The sequence below is a fragment of the Vanacampus margaritifer genome, chromosome 13 (assembly GCF_051991255.1).
Source record: "Vanacampus margaritifer isolate UIUO_Vmar chromosome 13, RoL_Vmar_1.0, whole genome shotgun sequence".
NCBI classification, from domain to species: Eukaryota; Metazoa; Chordata; class Actinopteri; order Syngnathiformes; family Syngnathidae; genus Vanacampus; species Vanacampus margaritifer.
Window position 1 is genome coordinate 16144300 of NC_135444.1, and position 17065 is coordinate 16161364.

Consider the following 17065-nt stretch of genomic DNA (forward strand, 5'->3'; position numbering starts at 1 on the left):
CACTTTGCCATATGCAACGTGATGAAGTAGCCTCTCTCGCTCGCTCGCTCGCTCACCCACTCTCTCTCTCTCTCTCTACTTCCTCCCATCACAGGCGGAGATTGTGAAGCGTCTCAGTGCCATCTGCGCTCAGATCATCCCTTTCCTCTCTCAAGAGGTGAGTGCGATCCTCGCCAGACGACGTATGCACGTTTTACCTGCATTCAGTAGATAAACATAGCACACAAAGTACAGAATTTGTGTTGTAACAAAGCTTCTCGGTATTGTTGGAACCAATGTCAATGTCAAACAGTTTCTTTGTTGACGTTCAGCTAACATTTAACAACTAATCAGGTTCAAATTGACATCACATTGTAGTAGAATGCAATGTAGTTTGGGTGGGGGGGTGGGGGGTGGGCACTGGCCTACAAGGCCAAATCATTTACATATAATACATCTCATATTGTTTATTGTAATACAGATGAATGTATTGCTTGGAGAGAGAAAAAACTGAATTATACTAGTTTTCAAAATCGTTCAGCCTGTGACTCAAATCATCCTTCCCCATTGAAATGAATGGAAATGCAACTAATCCGTTGCAGGCCTGCCAAAATAACATTAGATTTTTTTTGTTTAAATGTTTATGATTAGAACAACATTTGATAATGAGCCAGTGCCACATGTTGCTTCACAACTTTCTGAAAATAAATAAATTAACTCAACTCAACTTACAAACACAATGGATTCCGAGAGGATGTTTGTAAGTCAAGAAAAATTTTATTTGAAAATTTTATTTTTATTAAATCAACAATAAAAATTTTTTTATATTATACAGTATATACTGGTCAATAAAATTAAAAAAATATATTTTTTATGCAGTGCAATATACCATAATAAAAAGAAAATCAATACACTTACATAGATGGTGGGGGAGGAAGAAGAGGTGGATGAAGAAAAGTGAGACTGCTGAGGTGGAACAATAACCATCTTCTCACCACTGTCCAACTTTTTCATAATGGCAATCTTTGTTTCCATGGAGATTGCCTGGCGTGTCTTGCCACAAGCACGGCCGTCGCTCGTACGCGGCGGGAGGTGGGAGAGCCGATGACATGGGATGAGATGTGCGCACACTCAAAAATAGCAACTTGCCAGCGCAATACAGCATTTCATGATTGAATATGAGATTTTATGTCCGCCTTTGTTTACATCTGCGAACGTCCGTCCAAGTGATGTGGAAATTCAACAAATAGATTTGAATTGCTTAAACCCATTCCAAATGCTTTTTTTGTCCTTGCCCCCCCCCCACCCCCCTTAGAATCTGTAGTCGGTTAACCTTCAAATTAGGTCTGTAGCGAACGACAAGCGAATTAAATATTTCTCTTCCTGCAACTGCAGCTGAGAGAAGATTGAAGAAAGGTCAAGTGCAAAGCGGGCCAATCTTTCGTCCTGGCTTATTATGTACTCGTACGTTCTCCAACTTGTTCAACACTTTTTCCCTTGGCCTTCTTTAAGTGCGCGGAGTTTTCTTTGCAGAACGCGGCGCGGGGCTTTGTGAGGATTTAGGCCTCAAACCAGCACGAGCCGGTAGCGGCGTATCACCCGCTCGGCTTCCGCGTTTGCGCTCTGCCTAGCGTGAAAAGCTCTTTCCACTTCAGCTGTGGCTTCTTCACATGCTCGTGTGCAATTAGAGCAGGTCTGCAACCTTTAACAACGCTAGAGTGACTTGCGCCGTGTACCCTCCGCGCTTGCTCCCCGGTGCGACATTAACTTTGGATGCTCTTGGCAATCCAGGCTGAGAGGATGTTAGAAGAAGAAATAAAACTACAAGGAAAAATGTCTCCTTTCCTGCCCTCCACAGAGAAAGGAAAACACTTCTCCCGCTGAGATTGACGGTGTTTGGAAAGCTCTTGTTGTATTTTTGGCCCTGGAAAAGATGGGATGGGGTTCGGACCGCAAGTTCAGAGCGCGGTCCACGCACGAAGCCATCTCTGGAGGCTGGTGGCGTCCAAAACTACAGGTGGCTGGCAAGCGGCTCAAAGCCGCAGTGAAATCAGAGACAGATTCCGCTTCTTTCAGCTTTGACTTCCGAAACAAAAACGTTCCGCTGTGATGAATTATATGGCCGGAAATGTGAACTCTCTGCCCTTGTTAAGGACCTTTTTTTTTTTTTGCAGATTGAAAGTGTATAGCAGACCAATACGAGTTAATTCAACAAATTCAAACAGTACTGGACCGTAGGGGTGGGAATCTTTGAATGTCTCACGATTCGATTCCGATTTTTGGTTCTTCGATTCGATTCAGAATCAATTTTCCATTCGGAACGATTTTTGCTTCAAAATGATTTGATTGCCAATGATTTTTGCTTCAATGTATAGATGTGCAAGGAATTCTAATGATCTATTCCAGTCTGACTTGCTAATGCTAATTAGCGTGCTACTCGCGGCACTTTTATCACTCAAAAGAACGGCTCCACACTGCAAAAAAAAACAACTTTTATTGGAATAACTTGATCATGACTTTTTCCTTTTACTCTCTAATGTGGCTACAACTTAACAGTGTTTCAGACCACATGGAACCACACTGCCCCTAAGTGGCCAAATTGGGTAGAACATGAACAGCGCTCCAAATAAAGGCACACACAGACAAAGGCATGACAGTTTAAAAAAAAAGATTATTTCTTTTTAATCAATTTTGGGACATTTAAAATTGATTCTGAATCGTACTAAATGAGAATTGCGATTCTTATGAGAATTTATTTTTTCTTATTTAAATGATTTTTTTCCCTCAATATTTTTTCAGAAATACCGTCTAGACATTGTTAATATGTTTTTTGTTTTTTAAAGAAGGGCAAAAAAAAAGCACAGTTGTAAGTGAATCCCACGCTATTATATAACTATTGTTTTGACATTTTCTGGGTAACCCCAAACTTTTGAACATTATTGCACTTCTTCAAAGATTTTAGAAAAATGAAAATTGGGCGCATATGCTAGAATTTAGGTTTGATTTTTTTTTTAAGCCACACAATTAAATCTGTACTTTCATCTCATTCTTTAAATAAGTGGAATGTCTTTTAACAAGGCCAAGTCTCATTAACTAGTCATTATGGATCACAATGGACTGCAGCTGGTAGTTAAAAAGGATTTGTTTGACAACATTCGATGGATCGAACAATACTCACAACAATGGGAAAATCAAAGCGATAAATGTTGGGCAAGTCTTTGGGAAGAATTTATAAACAAATGCAGATCCCACATCATCAGTTCATATAATTTGGAAGCCATTTGGATGTGTCACCACCACAAACATTTCGGGCCTGAGCACCGAGCGGTGTGACCGATAAATCGCTTTTTGAGGTGCCCTGAAGCACATGGATCTCGGGGAACTTTATGTGTTTTAGAAGTCCTGTTTGGATTTTGAATCATCGGGTATGACAGAAGAACTTGACATCCCAGTACACATTTCAACCACAAGAGGGCAACATGCCCTCACTAGCGCAAGGGGATTTTGTAGCAAATTAGCTTTTTTAAGGTCAAAAATCGCTGGCATTTAGCAATCTGCCTGAGGCGTGTGTGACGCTGCAAACAATGTAAGGTGAAAGTGTGTGTGAAAGTGTGTGTTTTGTGTGTGCGTGCGTGCGCAGAATACAAATCTGCAGACATGTTTCTTTTGGTCCCAGTGTGAGCGCGCACTGATGAATGTGCATCCTGCAGACAGGGAGGTCACGGCTCTGTCAGTTTGATCAATATTGACAGTGTGTGTGTGCGCGCACGTGTGTGTGTGTGTGTTTGCATGTGTGTGACTGATTACATTGAGACATTGGATAAACATGCTGGATTTCGAGCCTAGTGCGTCTTTGGGCGTGTATGTCAGCATGGGTGGATGTTTTTTGAACAAAGCTCATTAAAAAACGTGAAAGGTAATTCAATGGATTTTGCTCAAATTGAGGCGTTAAATGACATCAAGAAGCATTAAGTACAATTGAAATAATTGAAATACAATTATTTTACTGACGACGTTGTGTAGTCACTACAGCACAATTTAGTACAAAATAAATGCGATAAAAAAATATATATTTGCGTTACAATGAACAATATGGCCTGGAGCAACCAACGTCCAACATGAAGCACTAATGTCACCTAGTGGCAGAAAATTACCTCAACACAAATCTATGACTCAATGTTTCACACTCATTGTTAATTGTAACTTTATGAATTATTCACTATAAAATTCAATCAATGAACTAAAACATGTATTTCCACTTTTATGTAAATGAAGAGTATGAAAAACTGAACTGATACCTGTACAAACCCTGTTGAATAATTAAGTGATAATTGATATGCGGTGATCATTTTTAATTGACATCAATTTTAGTTATGTGACATTGTGTATGTGTGTGCGTGTGTGTAGCACCAACAACAGGTGGTGCAAGCAGTGGAGCGAGCCAAGCAGGTGACCATGGCTGAACTCAATGCCATCATCGGGGTGAGTCACCTCCGCACAAACACAATAACAGCCGAGGATGTTTCCATTCTTTAGGTTTTGTCTTCGTGTGATTTTTCTCACTATTTCTCACATACTACTTTCTCAAGAGTGTTTTGAGTGGAGGAGCAATTTGTCCACCTGCCGTATTTTTGCTGGCGAGCTTTTTTTGGGCCGCTAATGCATGGACAGCTCTTAAAAGTGTCGCTAAAAAGTCACTTTGAAAAAGTTGGCAAGTTTACATCTCACTTCCAAAACTCCTCCAATTGTTTTTTTTTTTAGCTTCATACACTGCAAAAACTACAATCTAGTTTACATGACCGCTTTAGAACGCCCCGTTGTCGGCTATGAGTGTGCAAACATCACAGAGAAATGGCGGAAAGAGAAAGGAGGGGATTTTTTTATTTTTTTTTTTGTGGACAGGGGCTTTTCACGGGCGTGGCATCTTTAGAGTGCCTCGTTGTTGCAGCTTGAAAAACTCCTGTGACAACCCATTTTTTTCCTTATACTCTTCTATCATTCTTCTTTTCTTGTCAATATCTCCTCTTCTGTCCCCTTAATCGACATCCCCCCCCCCCCCAAAACATTCATTAATCATATTATCTCCCTGCCCTTCTCTTCCCTTCTGCTGTTTTATTCTGAACACATTAATTGTTTTATGATCTCATCTTGTCAAACCTCACCCGGCCCGATCGTCATCTCCACATCTTTCCCCTCGTGTTTGCTGATGATTCAATTTCCTCCTTTTCCGTCTTGACTTTTTATCCACCGTGTCGACCTCTTAATCCGCTAATCAACTTCCCTTCCTGTGATTTCCTCTCTCACACTTCATTGTGACCATCTTCTTTTCTTCCTTCCTAATAATGTCCCCGCCCCGCCCTCTCGTCCCCCACCCCTTCTCTTTTCCCCTGTGGCCACAGCAGCAGCAGCTCCAGCACCTGTCCCACCACGCCCCGGGCATCCCCCTCACGCCGCACCCGTCCGGCTTGTCTCTGGGCGCGGGGGGCTCCGGGCTGCTGGCGCTGACGGGGGCCTTAGGCGTGTCTGCCCACCTCGCTGCCAAGGACGAGCGCAACCACCTCGACCCGGAGCATCTTAGAGGTATTGCGCAAGTGCGGCATACGTGCCATGATCTTAATTAGCTGTGACTAAAATCGGACAGCTTCAAGTCAATACTGCTCAATAGGACATAATAGTATGAGTTGGTCTTTGCAGAGGATAAAGAATACATGCCTGTGAGTATTGTATTACTTTTTCGACGAGTGTTACTCCACAGTTTTTGTTCAGATGTCCATTGACTAGAGCAAGGGTCACCAACATGGTGCCCGCTGGCCTGTTAAAAAAAAAAGAAAAAAAAGCTTAACATTGATGCAGCATTGTGATTTTTCAGGATATTTCAGAAAATGTTGCACATTAGTATTTATGTTTCCAAATTATTGGGAGAAATTGTTAATATGATTAGTGTCTTCACATTATTGATTAATTATTAATAATAATTAGGGCTGCCTCAAACAAATCTTTTTAGCATTGATTACCCTATCGATCACACCATCGATTACTTGGATGTGAATTTTGTGTCAACCAATTTTTGTGGTGGACTTAGATTATTTATTTCCCCCAACTCTAATGATAACATAATAATAATAATAATAATAATTAATAGTGATTAAATAGGGCTATTTGATTATGAAAAAATATATTTATCACAATTATTTTTGTAATAATTGAAAACACGATTATTCAAACAATCGTTACATTTTTTGGGTGCAAAACAAACAACATTTTTGAAACTATAATTATGTAAGTTCCTTTTGTAGCAAACAAAATTGATAAAATTAGCTATTAAAAAATAAAGAAAGAAAAAGCTGCAAACGTAATACCAACATCAATGCTATTTGTTAGCCCGTCTTTGGTGTTTTGTATTGTTTGTTAGCATTAAGCTAAACGGACATTCCTAAGGCAAACTCTGTAGTTATTTTAATTACACAAACGTTTAATTCTCATTGTTTCATGTTTAGTTTGGCATTAAACTTGAACTATCAACGATGAAAAGTGAAGAGAGTGCCAATGTGGCCCTCATTTGAACTATTTGAGATTGCTTGCACTGTGCGGCCAGAACCCTGAACGCGTGAACTTTCCGTCACCTCCCCAGCATCGCTTATCGGTTTCAGGCTCAGCGCCAAGAGACTCGTGGAAAAAAAAAAAGTCAGGGCTGGAAAGATGTTTAAAAACAAAAAAAAAGAGGAGGAAAAAGAGCTGTTTGTGTTCATTCAGTATCTGCACATCTTTGTGAATGTTGTGTGGTCAAGCGTATTTTTAGCAACAGGAGCCGAACCTTTGCTAACCGCCGTTGCATCATCAGCACTGACGTCAACTTTTCTTTTTTTTACTCCTCATCCCTCTTATCTGACTTTTGTCTCTTCTTTTCATGCTTTCTCCGCCCAATCCCAGAGGGAGCACCCAGCAGGGTAAGTCATGGCGTGTGTGTGAGATTGATAAAGCACGTGAAATACACAAGCACAGCCGAGTGTATGTTGCAAAAGCTGTTGCTCGCTTTGCCACGCCGGCGACTCGTTTACGGTGTGCTCACCTGTTCAAATGTCATAGCATAGTCATTTTTTTCTATACAGTGGTGCCTTGAGGTATGCCTTTCATTTGTTTGTAAGCAGATTAATAACTCAAAACAGACATACAAGTGAGTTGTGTGTTGATCTCAAATCATCGGTGGCCATTAAAATGAATGGAAATGCCATTAATCCGTTCCAGCCTCCCCAGAAGACACACCCCAAAAAAAGTTTTCTTTTCGAATATCCGTGACATGGATGCATTTCCTTAGCCTGTTTATGGTGTTTCCCATTATGTGTTAGCATTAAGCTAGTGGACTTTAAGGTGATGGTTTTCTGGTTTTGAATACACAACTTGTAATTTATTTTTATATTATGTTTAGTTTGAGTGTCAAATACAGTTTGAAGCCTCATTTAAAAAAATATTTTTTTTACCTTCTGCCAAACTGCTACTTGTTACACTCAAAGAAAGGTTTAAGCCTAACTTAAGATGTATATAATGCTTTTACATGACAAATTCCCATTTACTTATTTTAGATAATTTTAACACAAACCTACTAAAATAAACCTTACATGATACATATTTATTAGTCTAATAAAGCCTATTTATTTTTAAATTCATAATTCTCAGGATTATGTATTTAGTATTAATAAAGTATAATTTTTCTAAATTAATAATAACGAGAGTATTTATTTAAAATACATAGAGTATATTGTTTGATTTGCATATTCATCAGGTTACCTGTACACGATGAATAGCATATTGTTGTATGTCAAAAACACTTACGTCCATTTTTTTTTAAACATTTTTATGTTTTTGAGATGAAACTGAATGCAGACATCTCAAAAACGGAGCAATAAAAAAAGTCATTATACTTTGTTAATTCCAAATACATAAACTTTAGGATTATGCATTTCTAATAAATAGGCTTTATCAGACTAATGAATATGTATCATTTAAGCTTCGTTTGGCAGGTTTGTGTTAAAATGATCTAAAACAAGTAAATGGGAATTTGTTGTGTAAAAGAATGACATAGATCTTAAAAGTTCGGCTTAAACATTTATGTGAGTGTATTAAGCAAGAAATGGCTAATGGCAGCTCAGATGTTGAAAAAACTCCTAAGTTGAGGTCACTTGTAACTCAAGGTTATCATCCCTCAAAGTGTGCGTTTATTTGGGGAAAGAAGAACAACGAAGCCGTTCCAAGAGCGCAAGTGTTGCTTATGATGAGCCTTTTGCTCTGTTTTTTTTATTTATTTCTGCCGAAACAGAAAAGCCTCCATCTCCCTTGACATGGAGCTGCAGTCCAACTCCGAGCTCGAGTTAATTGCTCCATATCCAGTGTTGACTTTAAAACGGAGACAATCCTGTCAGGAAGCAGCCAGTGAAGAGATGAATTAACATTTGGCTTCATGTTTGAGTTGGACGTGGAAGTGAGGCGAGCTCCATTGTGTTATTTCTCCTCTCCTCCTTCCTGTCCTCCCTGTGAGTAATTTCCTTTGTTGTGATGCGCCTCCCCACGGGGGGGTCAGAGATAGAAGGGCCCCTTAAAATGAAGCCGACTCTTTGATCATAAACAGCCTCATAACGAAAACTTTTATTTCACACTGCCATATTACTTCTCAGGTAAATTCCTATACTATTTTCCTTCAAACCGATTTTGGGCCAACTCCATGCTATATATTTGAGCCGCCGAGGAATTTCAGCTCCTCCCCCATGACCCGCTTGGCATGGTGGCGAGAACCCGTTGAACACTGCTTAGCGCCTTTAATTTCCTTCCGTTATCTCCCTTTCCAGAGTAAGTCGGCGTCGTCGACGGACAGCCAGCCGCCGGAGGAGCGTCAGGGGCCATCGGGCGGTTACGCCTCCTCGCAGGGAGGAGCGGAGGCCAAGAGGAGACGCTGCGACGACAAAGAGCACTCATATGTATGCGCTCCTCGTATGAACAATACAGTTTGTATGAAAGTCAACACGCAACATTTGCTTTACATTAATATGTGTTAATGTAGCATCACTAGTCTAAACACAGTATTCTGTTGAACTCATTTGCTCCCAAAAACGTATACATACGTTCTATTTTAAATATCACCATGCTCCCAAAGACGTATTTATACGTTTTTTAATGTTTTTTATGCTAATGCATACAGAAGGCTTTGATGCCGCCTCTGAACTGAAGAGAATGGTTGAAGCAATGGTAGTTATTATAAAAAACGGCCAGCAGGTGGCAGCAGAGTATACGAGATAAACCAGGGCCACATTCCCCACAGTTTTAAACAGATTTGTGAATAATGATGAAACTTGGCTATATTCTAATGCTAATTGCTGCGAAAACGGAAATCCACGTTTTTAATAGCAATACAACTCAATATTCTGTGGGCCTTGCAAAAATCAGTCAAAATCCAGTAAAACAGCCGGGAGCGAAGGGGGTTGCTTCAGTGAAAATTGCTGTGAGTGAATGAGTTAATAATGTGTTTGTGGAATATGAGATAATTTTGCTTCTTAACTCATATTCCACTAACGCAATATGAGTTAAGAAGCAAAATCCCGCCCTTTTTATCCATCTTAGGGGGCGGCCATTTTGCCACTTGCTGTAACAACCAATCACAGCTCAGCAGAAAACAAGTGAGCTGTGATTGGTTGTTCCCTGAGCAACATTGATGTAATCTTTAGTCACCAAGAAGTGGCAAAATGGCCGCCCCCTGAGATGAATAAAAATGGCTGGATTTTGCTTCATAACTCTTATTCCACAAATGTAATAATAATCAGAATGTCATGTTTAGACTAGTGAGGTCACATTTAACATATTATCGTCAAGAAATGTTGAAGGTTGACTTCTATTTTAAGCAACAAAATCCCCTTTTTTTCTTAATTCATCCCTGAGGGCGGCCATTTTGTGAAAATGACATCACAGTTGCTCAGAACTCTGGTAACGACCAATCATGGATGACTTTGCCTCAGAGATTGGGCGTTACCTGAGCTTCCTTAAGTACTTTGCCGCCATCTTGTGGCAATTGTACGCAATTACAAAACTTGTTTGTGCGCGTGAGTATATATTTTTTCCATTCGCCCTCCCCCCGTCTCTTGTTTTTCTATTTCAATTTGACCACATGGCCGCAGAAATGGCCTGTGCGTTAATTAGGCACTGATGTCACTCATCAATGAGGAGCTCAGTTGCCACGGCGACTAAATTCCATCATTCTCACCCCAGAAAGTAGGAAGAGAAACGGAGAGAGAGAGAGAGAGAAGAAAGTGTCTCGTGGAAAGTCGACAAAAAAATGTGGGCTGATGGCGAAAGATCAATAGAGAGCTTGTGTGACGGCAGATGTTTGGCGCAGTGTCGAAGTCGGGACTGACAGCAGAGGGAGGCAAAAAGTGTGGCCAGGAATATTGACATATCGATCGGTTCGTGTGTGCGTGGGGACGCAAGCGAGTTCGATGTGATGAAAGCTTTCAGTGAGCACATGAGTCTCTCGTGTGTCTGTGGGGGACAGTAATGGCAAATATTGGTGTCTTTTCTCACTTGCAGGACAGTGATGGAGACAAAAGCGAGGACAATCTGGTCGTGGACGTGTCCAATGAGGTCGGTTCCCGGTCAAAGTTTATTCAGCAAAAGCACACGTTTGTTTGCAACATTTCGCAACAAAAATGTCACCCAGAATAATACAGTACGTCGCTAGTTGACAGCATTTCATAGGGTGACAAAAACCCAAACCACATTAAAGATTATTGACGTTTTAAGTGAGGCAGCCGCTGCTGTAGATGTGAACTTTTCGTTTTCGTGATTGATTCATTCAAAAAGTCTGACAAAAAAATGAAAGTAAAAATATAAATAAATGCTTATTATAGAGCATAGTTACATATTTTTAAATATATGGTGAAAATACGCGTTAGCATTTTAACAACATTTTTCATTTGTTCTATGACGTGAAGAAAAGCGCAAGTTGCGAATCGATTGAAACGTCATTCACTCACGTTAGCACAGATTTTGTTTCAATTTTTTGAAAGAGGAAGTCAACCCCCCCAAAACTTCTTGACAATAATATATAATATAATAGCAGCAAAATCCAGCCATTTTTATCCATTTCAGGTGGCGGCCATTTTGCCACTTGCTGTCAGGTAACAACCAATCACAGCTCGGCTTCAGAAAACAGCTGAGCTGTGGTTGGTCGTTGCTTGAGCCCTGAGCAACCATGATGTCATCTTCAGTCAACAGCAAGTGGCAAAATGGCCGCCGCCTGAGATGGATAAAAACGGCTGGATTTTGCTTCACAGCTCTTATTCCACAAATATAATATTAATCAGAATGTCATGTTTAGACTACCGGGGTCACGTATAAGATATTATTGTCAAGAAATGTTTAACGTTGGCGGGCGCGACCAAGTCACATGACTTTGTTCGGAGCTCAAGCCATGTATGCTGCAAACACATTTTATTACGGCGTGACAAACAAGCCTGGTTAGGATGTAATAGAATTCTCGTATTAGTTATTTATCCTCATGTTTTTTTCCATACAGCACTTGAATGCATCTCTGACACAGCTAATTAATTCCATGATTCATTCATATGACACAAATGACATTTATTGTGCCATGAAATTACAAGCGATAGATCCCCACATGAAAATGGCCGTTTATTTGATTCTCATTTGTCCGGCTCGATATTTCATCTTTTATGTGAGAACCTCAGCTGGTGCGTGTGAACAAATTAGCAGGTGTGCTGCACATTCGCGTTTGTCTTGTGAAACAGGCGCGTGCTAACTGGCATCTTTTATGTGTGTGCCTCGATTCCATTGAAATTTATACAAAATTACCTTTTGGGGAGAGTTGAAAATACTCAAACTAAAGTCCTTTTACTCATCTGCTCCCAAAAACATATAAATATGTTCTATTTTAAGACGTATTTATATGTTTTTATGTTTTTTTATGCTAGAGCATACAGAAGGCTTCAATGCAGCCTCTGAACTGAAGAGAACAGTTGAAGCAATGGTAGTTATTACAAAACCGGCCAACAGGTGGCAGCAGAGTATAAGAGATCAACCAGGGCCATGTTGTAAAAAGCTCTTTTCCCCACAGTTTTAAACAGATTTGTAAATAATGATGAAACTTTGCTTTATTGTAAAGCTAATTGCTAACAGAAATATACTTTTTTTTCCTGATGAAAGAAGAGACTAATCTTTCCTTTTGGTAGGTTCCATGTTTTTATAGCAAAAGAACACGATATTCTGTGGGCCTTGCAAACAAAATCAGTCAAAATCCAGTAAAACAGCCAGGGAGTGAAGGGAGGTTGCTTCAGTGAAAATGGCCGGGAGTGAATGAGTTCATTGGTTTGAAATGGCAAAGCTACAAAAGAAATGTCCCATTGAAAAGACGATTTTTTGCTCTCACATTTATCTTAACGTAAATCAATGTAAAAAAAAATTATAATAATTTGGTATTTTACATTTGTCCACCAGATGGTGCTACTTTTTTTGCCATTCAAAATAAATCAGCTCAAATGCACGTGTGTGTATTATATCGAGTGAACTATGCCATTACATGTTGCAAAGCTGGTATCGCTGTCATAGTATCTGAGCATTTTATGAGTATGTGTGCAAATGCAGCACACCAAAATCACAAAAGATACCGTTTGTCTTTTTCTTATCAATAATGTAAATTGCAAACACACCATAATCATTCAACACTGTTAAAAATAAGTGATCTACAGATGATTTTACTTTAAATCGTACATACACGTGGCGACGACTCTCCATAACCTGCACCACCCCCTTTTCCCCCTTCCCTCATGATGATCTTTTTGTAATCTGCATCTTTGTTTCTTCTATCTCCTCTGGCTGTGCAATCCCCATCACCCCCCCCCCCCCCTTCTCATTACAGTCGGCTTCATCCAACTAATCCTTACAAGGCATCCTCCAGTGAGCAAAATGTTGTGCTTTTATCGAAAAGATCGCTATTTTCATTTGACTCAATAAAGCGCAAGTGCTCCCTTGCTGGCATCCGGCACAGAAGCAGACAATTGTGTGTAATAACAGGGAGATGGGGGGGGGGGGGGGGGGGGGGGGGGGGTTCGCTGCTCTATGGTGTGTGCGTGCGGGTGTGTGCGTGTAGTGCAGTTGCCGACCCGGTGAGAAGTGCTAAGTCAAGCACAAGGCGGTCCAGGGGGGGCAGCGGGATTTTGGGCTAAAGTGATGAGCGCATCCTGGAATAGCCAACATCATCATCATCTATTCTAGACATCGGGACGATGTGTGATGTTGCGCACTGCTGAGTCGCTATACATCACAATATATGCTGAGTCGCCTGAAATCATGTTGTGGTCACCAAGGTATTATATATGAGGCGGTTCTGCAGCCTCGTAGAACTGTAGATGATGAGTTGAACCCCATTTTGCCATATTTGAACGAGAGAATGCCAATTAAAAATGGTCATCTCTTTTATCATATATACTTAACTCATTCACTGCCATTGACGGCTATAGACGTCAAAAATTCATTTGAACTATTTCTATTAGTTTAACATTTTTTATCCACTTTTGTTAACAAGAGTATGAAAACCTAGATTTGTTTTATTGTACATTTAGAACAGATATAAAATTTGTGATTAATCATTAATTATTAATTACAATTAAAAAAAATTAATTGCCTGACACCTCTAATTTTTTTAAATACATAAGTCATGTGATTAATTAGTTACAATTAACTCATTCACTGCCATTGACGGCTATAGATGTCAAAAATTCATTTGACCTATTTCTATTAGTTCAACATTTTTTTTCCACTTTTGTTAAAAGAGTATGAAAACCGAGAAAAAAAAATGATTGTATATTTAGAACAGATTTAGAATTTGTCATTAATCGTGAGTTAACTATTGAAGTTGAAGTATTGAAGCCTCTAATTTTTATATATCTTTTATTTAAAAAAAATCTAGGATTTTATACTATTAACAAAAGTGGGAAAAAAATGTTAAACTAATAGAAATAGTTCAAATGATTTTTTGACGTTTATAGGCGTCAATGGCAGTGAATGAGTTAAAAAAATAATAATTGCCTGTCAGCCCAAATTTTTATTTTATTTTATTTTTTAAATGAATTTATGGCAGAATTAATAATAACAAGATACACAATAAAAATGAAAAAGGACAAAAATGTCTCATTGATTGAATTTTGAAAAATGAATGCTTATTTTGTAGTAGTTTTTGGGAAGCTGACAATTTTTGTCATTGAGGACTTTTGTGCTTTGCGAATATGGTAGTGCCTCGACTTACAAGTTTTAAGTCTTTCAATGAGCCTCCTCCTAATTTAAAACAGCCATTTGCCAAATCATCTTGACACATTGAATTAAATACAAATGACTTTAATCCGTTACATTGCCCCCAAAATACAAAAAAAATTAAACATTAATTTCTTTTTTATTTAATTAGATTTATTTATTTAGAAAAATAGCACTCAAGAATATTGCAATAAATAAAAATATATTTAATAGAATTTCAATAATTAAGCAGATAATTAAATGGGCATTGTGCTTCTTCTTGTGAAGTTTACTGCCACCATTTTTAAAACTCAAAATGGGGGGTAAAAAACAGCCGAGCAATGGCACATATCTGAAAAAACAAAAACATAAATTGGGTATCTTTTATCTTTCCCCTGTTGTGATTCAGGAGCCCAACTCCCCTGTCGGCAGTCCACCGCATTCACCCCGTGGGAACGGTTTGGACCGGGCCCCTGCCTTAAGGAAAGAGTTGCCAGGCTCCTCGGGCCCTGCAGAGGCCCCCACCACCCCCAACCCTTGTAGTCCCGCTCCAGGCAAGGCCAAGGATCCTGCACAGGCAAGATATTACATCTTGGCAATATATGATAAGATTTCATTTTCATTTAAATTCAGAAGAACTTGTCTACTGTCTATTCCATTTCATTTCAAAGTCTCGCCATAAGTGACATCTCAAAATCCCCCATTTATTCCCATTCCTATTAACAATTTGTCATCCACAGATGGATAAATCCCAGTCGCCCTTGTCTAAGTCCAGCACCCCGTCGCCATCCCACCGCGAGGCCCTCACCCCGGGAGCGCCTGGTCCCAGCACTTCCTGTCTTCGCCTGGTCAGCAAAGCGGCGTCTGCCGCGGACCCCCTCGGTGAGAACAGCACGGCTTCAATTGTTTTTTTTTGTTTTTTTATATGTTCAACATATATGTTGAAAAACACTTCTTTCTATAGTTCAGTTCAAAAAGTTGAGGTTATATCTTGTAGAGCTACTTCTTGGGTACCAATTAACCTATTCTAACCCAAAAACGTATTAATATGTTTTTTAATACTTTGTCCTTCACTCCTAAAAACGTATCTATACTCTTTATGTTTTTAAATGCTAGCTTTGATGCGGGTTCTAACCTGAAGAAGTCGTTTAAAACAATGGTAGTTATTACAAAAAACGGCCAGCCGGTGGCAGCAGAGTATAAGAGATCAGCCAGCCGTGTGACAACAAGCTCTTTTTGACAATGCATTCAACAGGTTTGTGAATAATGATGAAACTTAGCTATATTCTAATGCTAATTGCTGCAAAACGGAAACAGATTCATATATGCTTTAAGCTACTACAATGTTTACATTTTTAATGATTAATTTCTGCAATATTTTACTCTCAGCCATTTTCACTGAAGCAAGCCCCTTCGCTCCCGGCTGTTTTTCTGGATTTTGACTGATTTTGCAAGGTCCACAGAATATTCTGTTCTATTGCTATAAAAACAAGGAACCTACCAAAAGAAAGATTAGAGTCTCTTCTTTCATCATGAAAAAAAAAGTACATTTGTATCTGTTTCCGTTTTGCAGCATTTAGCATTAAAATATAGCTTAGTTTCATCATTGTTCACAGAACAGTGGTGAAAAAAGCTTTTTCAACAAGGCCCTGGTTGATCTCTTCTACTCTGCTGCCACCTGCTGGCCGTTTTTCTAATAACTACCATTGCTTCAACGGTTGTGAGGCTGCATCAAAGCCTTCTGTATGCTCTAGCATTAAAAAAACAAACATTAAAAACGCATAAATACGTCTTTGGGAGCATGGTAATATTTAAAATAGAACGTATTTATACGTTTTTTTGGAGAGGAAATGCATCAATTAAGAGCAATATCGTAAGATGTGGTACATTTTCATTTCCTATCAGCCCCACTGTGACCGTGCTTGTGTTATGCCTTGTGTTGTCGTCCCTCTTTTCCTCTCCTCCTCTTCCTCACTTTCCCAGCACTGCGCAGCCCCATGTCTGTGCCCCCCGGTTCATACCCGGCTCATTTTGGCGTGGTGTCCCACGCAGGGCTCAACGGGGAGCTGGCCAGTCCCGGAGGCTTCGGCGGCGCTCTGACTCTCTCGCCCCAAATCAGCGCGGCCGCCAGCGCGTACGCCCGAAGCCCCATGGTGAGCCGCATCGTTTGTCGCCGTCCCGCTTTGATTTATGACGTGCTGTCTGATGCCAGGCGCTCAAAAGTAGATGCAGTTTATCAGGCAGTCGCTCTTTGGCTGTGTTGTTGTGACAGCGAGAGAACTTTGCAATTGCTCATGTGCATGACGGAATGCTAATGTTACACTCGTCCGCTCTAAAGACTTGGCACGCGCTCTAATTCCTTGTTTTTGTTCGATCCTGCCGCCCACCAGGTGGCTTATGACTCTCGGTCTCACCTGAGGGCCCCGGGCCTGTCGTCCTCTCTGCCCGGCTCGTCTGGCGGCAAGCCGTGAGTTGTTGTTGTTTTTTTTCCTCACCTAAATAATCATCAAGAGTTGAATCAAAAATGTCTCCTTTCCCAGCAAGTAGCAGTTTGGCTAACATTCCCATTCATTAAAAAGCATTAAAAGTGGATTTTACTGAAGTTAAGGCCGGAAATGGCATCAAGAAGCATTAAATACGATGTCGAGAGGCATTTAAATACGATTGTTGTTGTTGTTTAAAGGAGTCACTGTAAAAACAATGTCCAACATGAAACACTAATGCTACCTAGTGGCAGAAAAATGACTTCAACACAAATATATGACTCAAATGTTAACTGTAACTTTATGAATTACTTACT

At 39.9% G+C, this 17065-nt stretch overlaps 1 protein-coding gene across 4 annotated transcripts in view; it reads left to right on the plus strand.

Annotated features, from left to right (window-relative positions):
• Positions 1-17065, plus strand: part of tle2b (TLE family member 2, transcriptional corepressor b) — a 71454-nt gene that overhangs the window by 47014 nt on the left and 7375 nt on the right. For 2 of the 4 annotated variants that reach the window (XM_077583562.1, XM_077583563.1), the window contains exons 6-15: positions 95-157; positions 4387-4461; positions 5379-5559; positions 6910-6926; positions 8820-8948; positions 10549-10602; positions 14675-14842; positions 15006-15147; positions 16249-16418; positions 16656-16732. In XM_077583562.1, the coding sequence (XP_077439688.1) occupies positions 95-157; positions 4387-4461; positions 5379-5559; positions 6910-6926; positions 8820-8948; positions 10549-10602; positions 14675-14842; positions 15006-15147; positions 16249-16418; positions 16656-16732 (1076 nt within the window). The remainder of the gene's footprint in view (positions 1-94; positions 158-4386; positions 4462-5378; positions 5560-6909; positions 6927-8819; positions 8949-10548; positions 10603-14674; positions 14843-15005; positions 15148-16248; positions 16419-16655; positions 16733-17065) is intronic. The other 2 variants (XM_077583566.1, XM_077583565.1) reach the window with 2 other exon arrangements.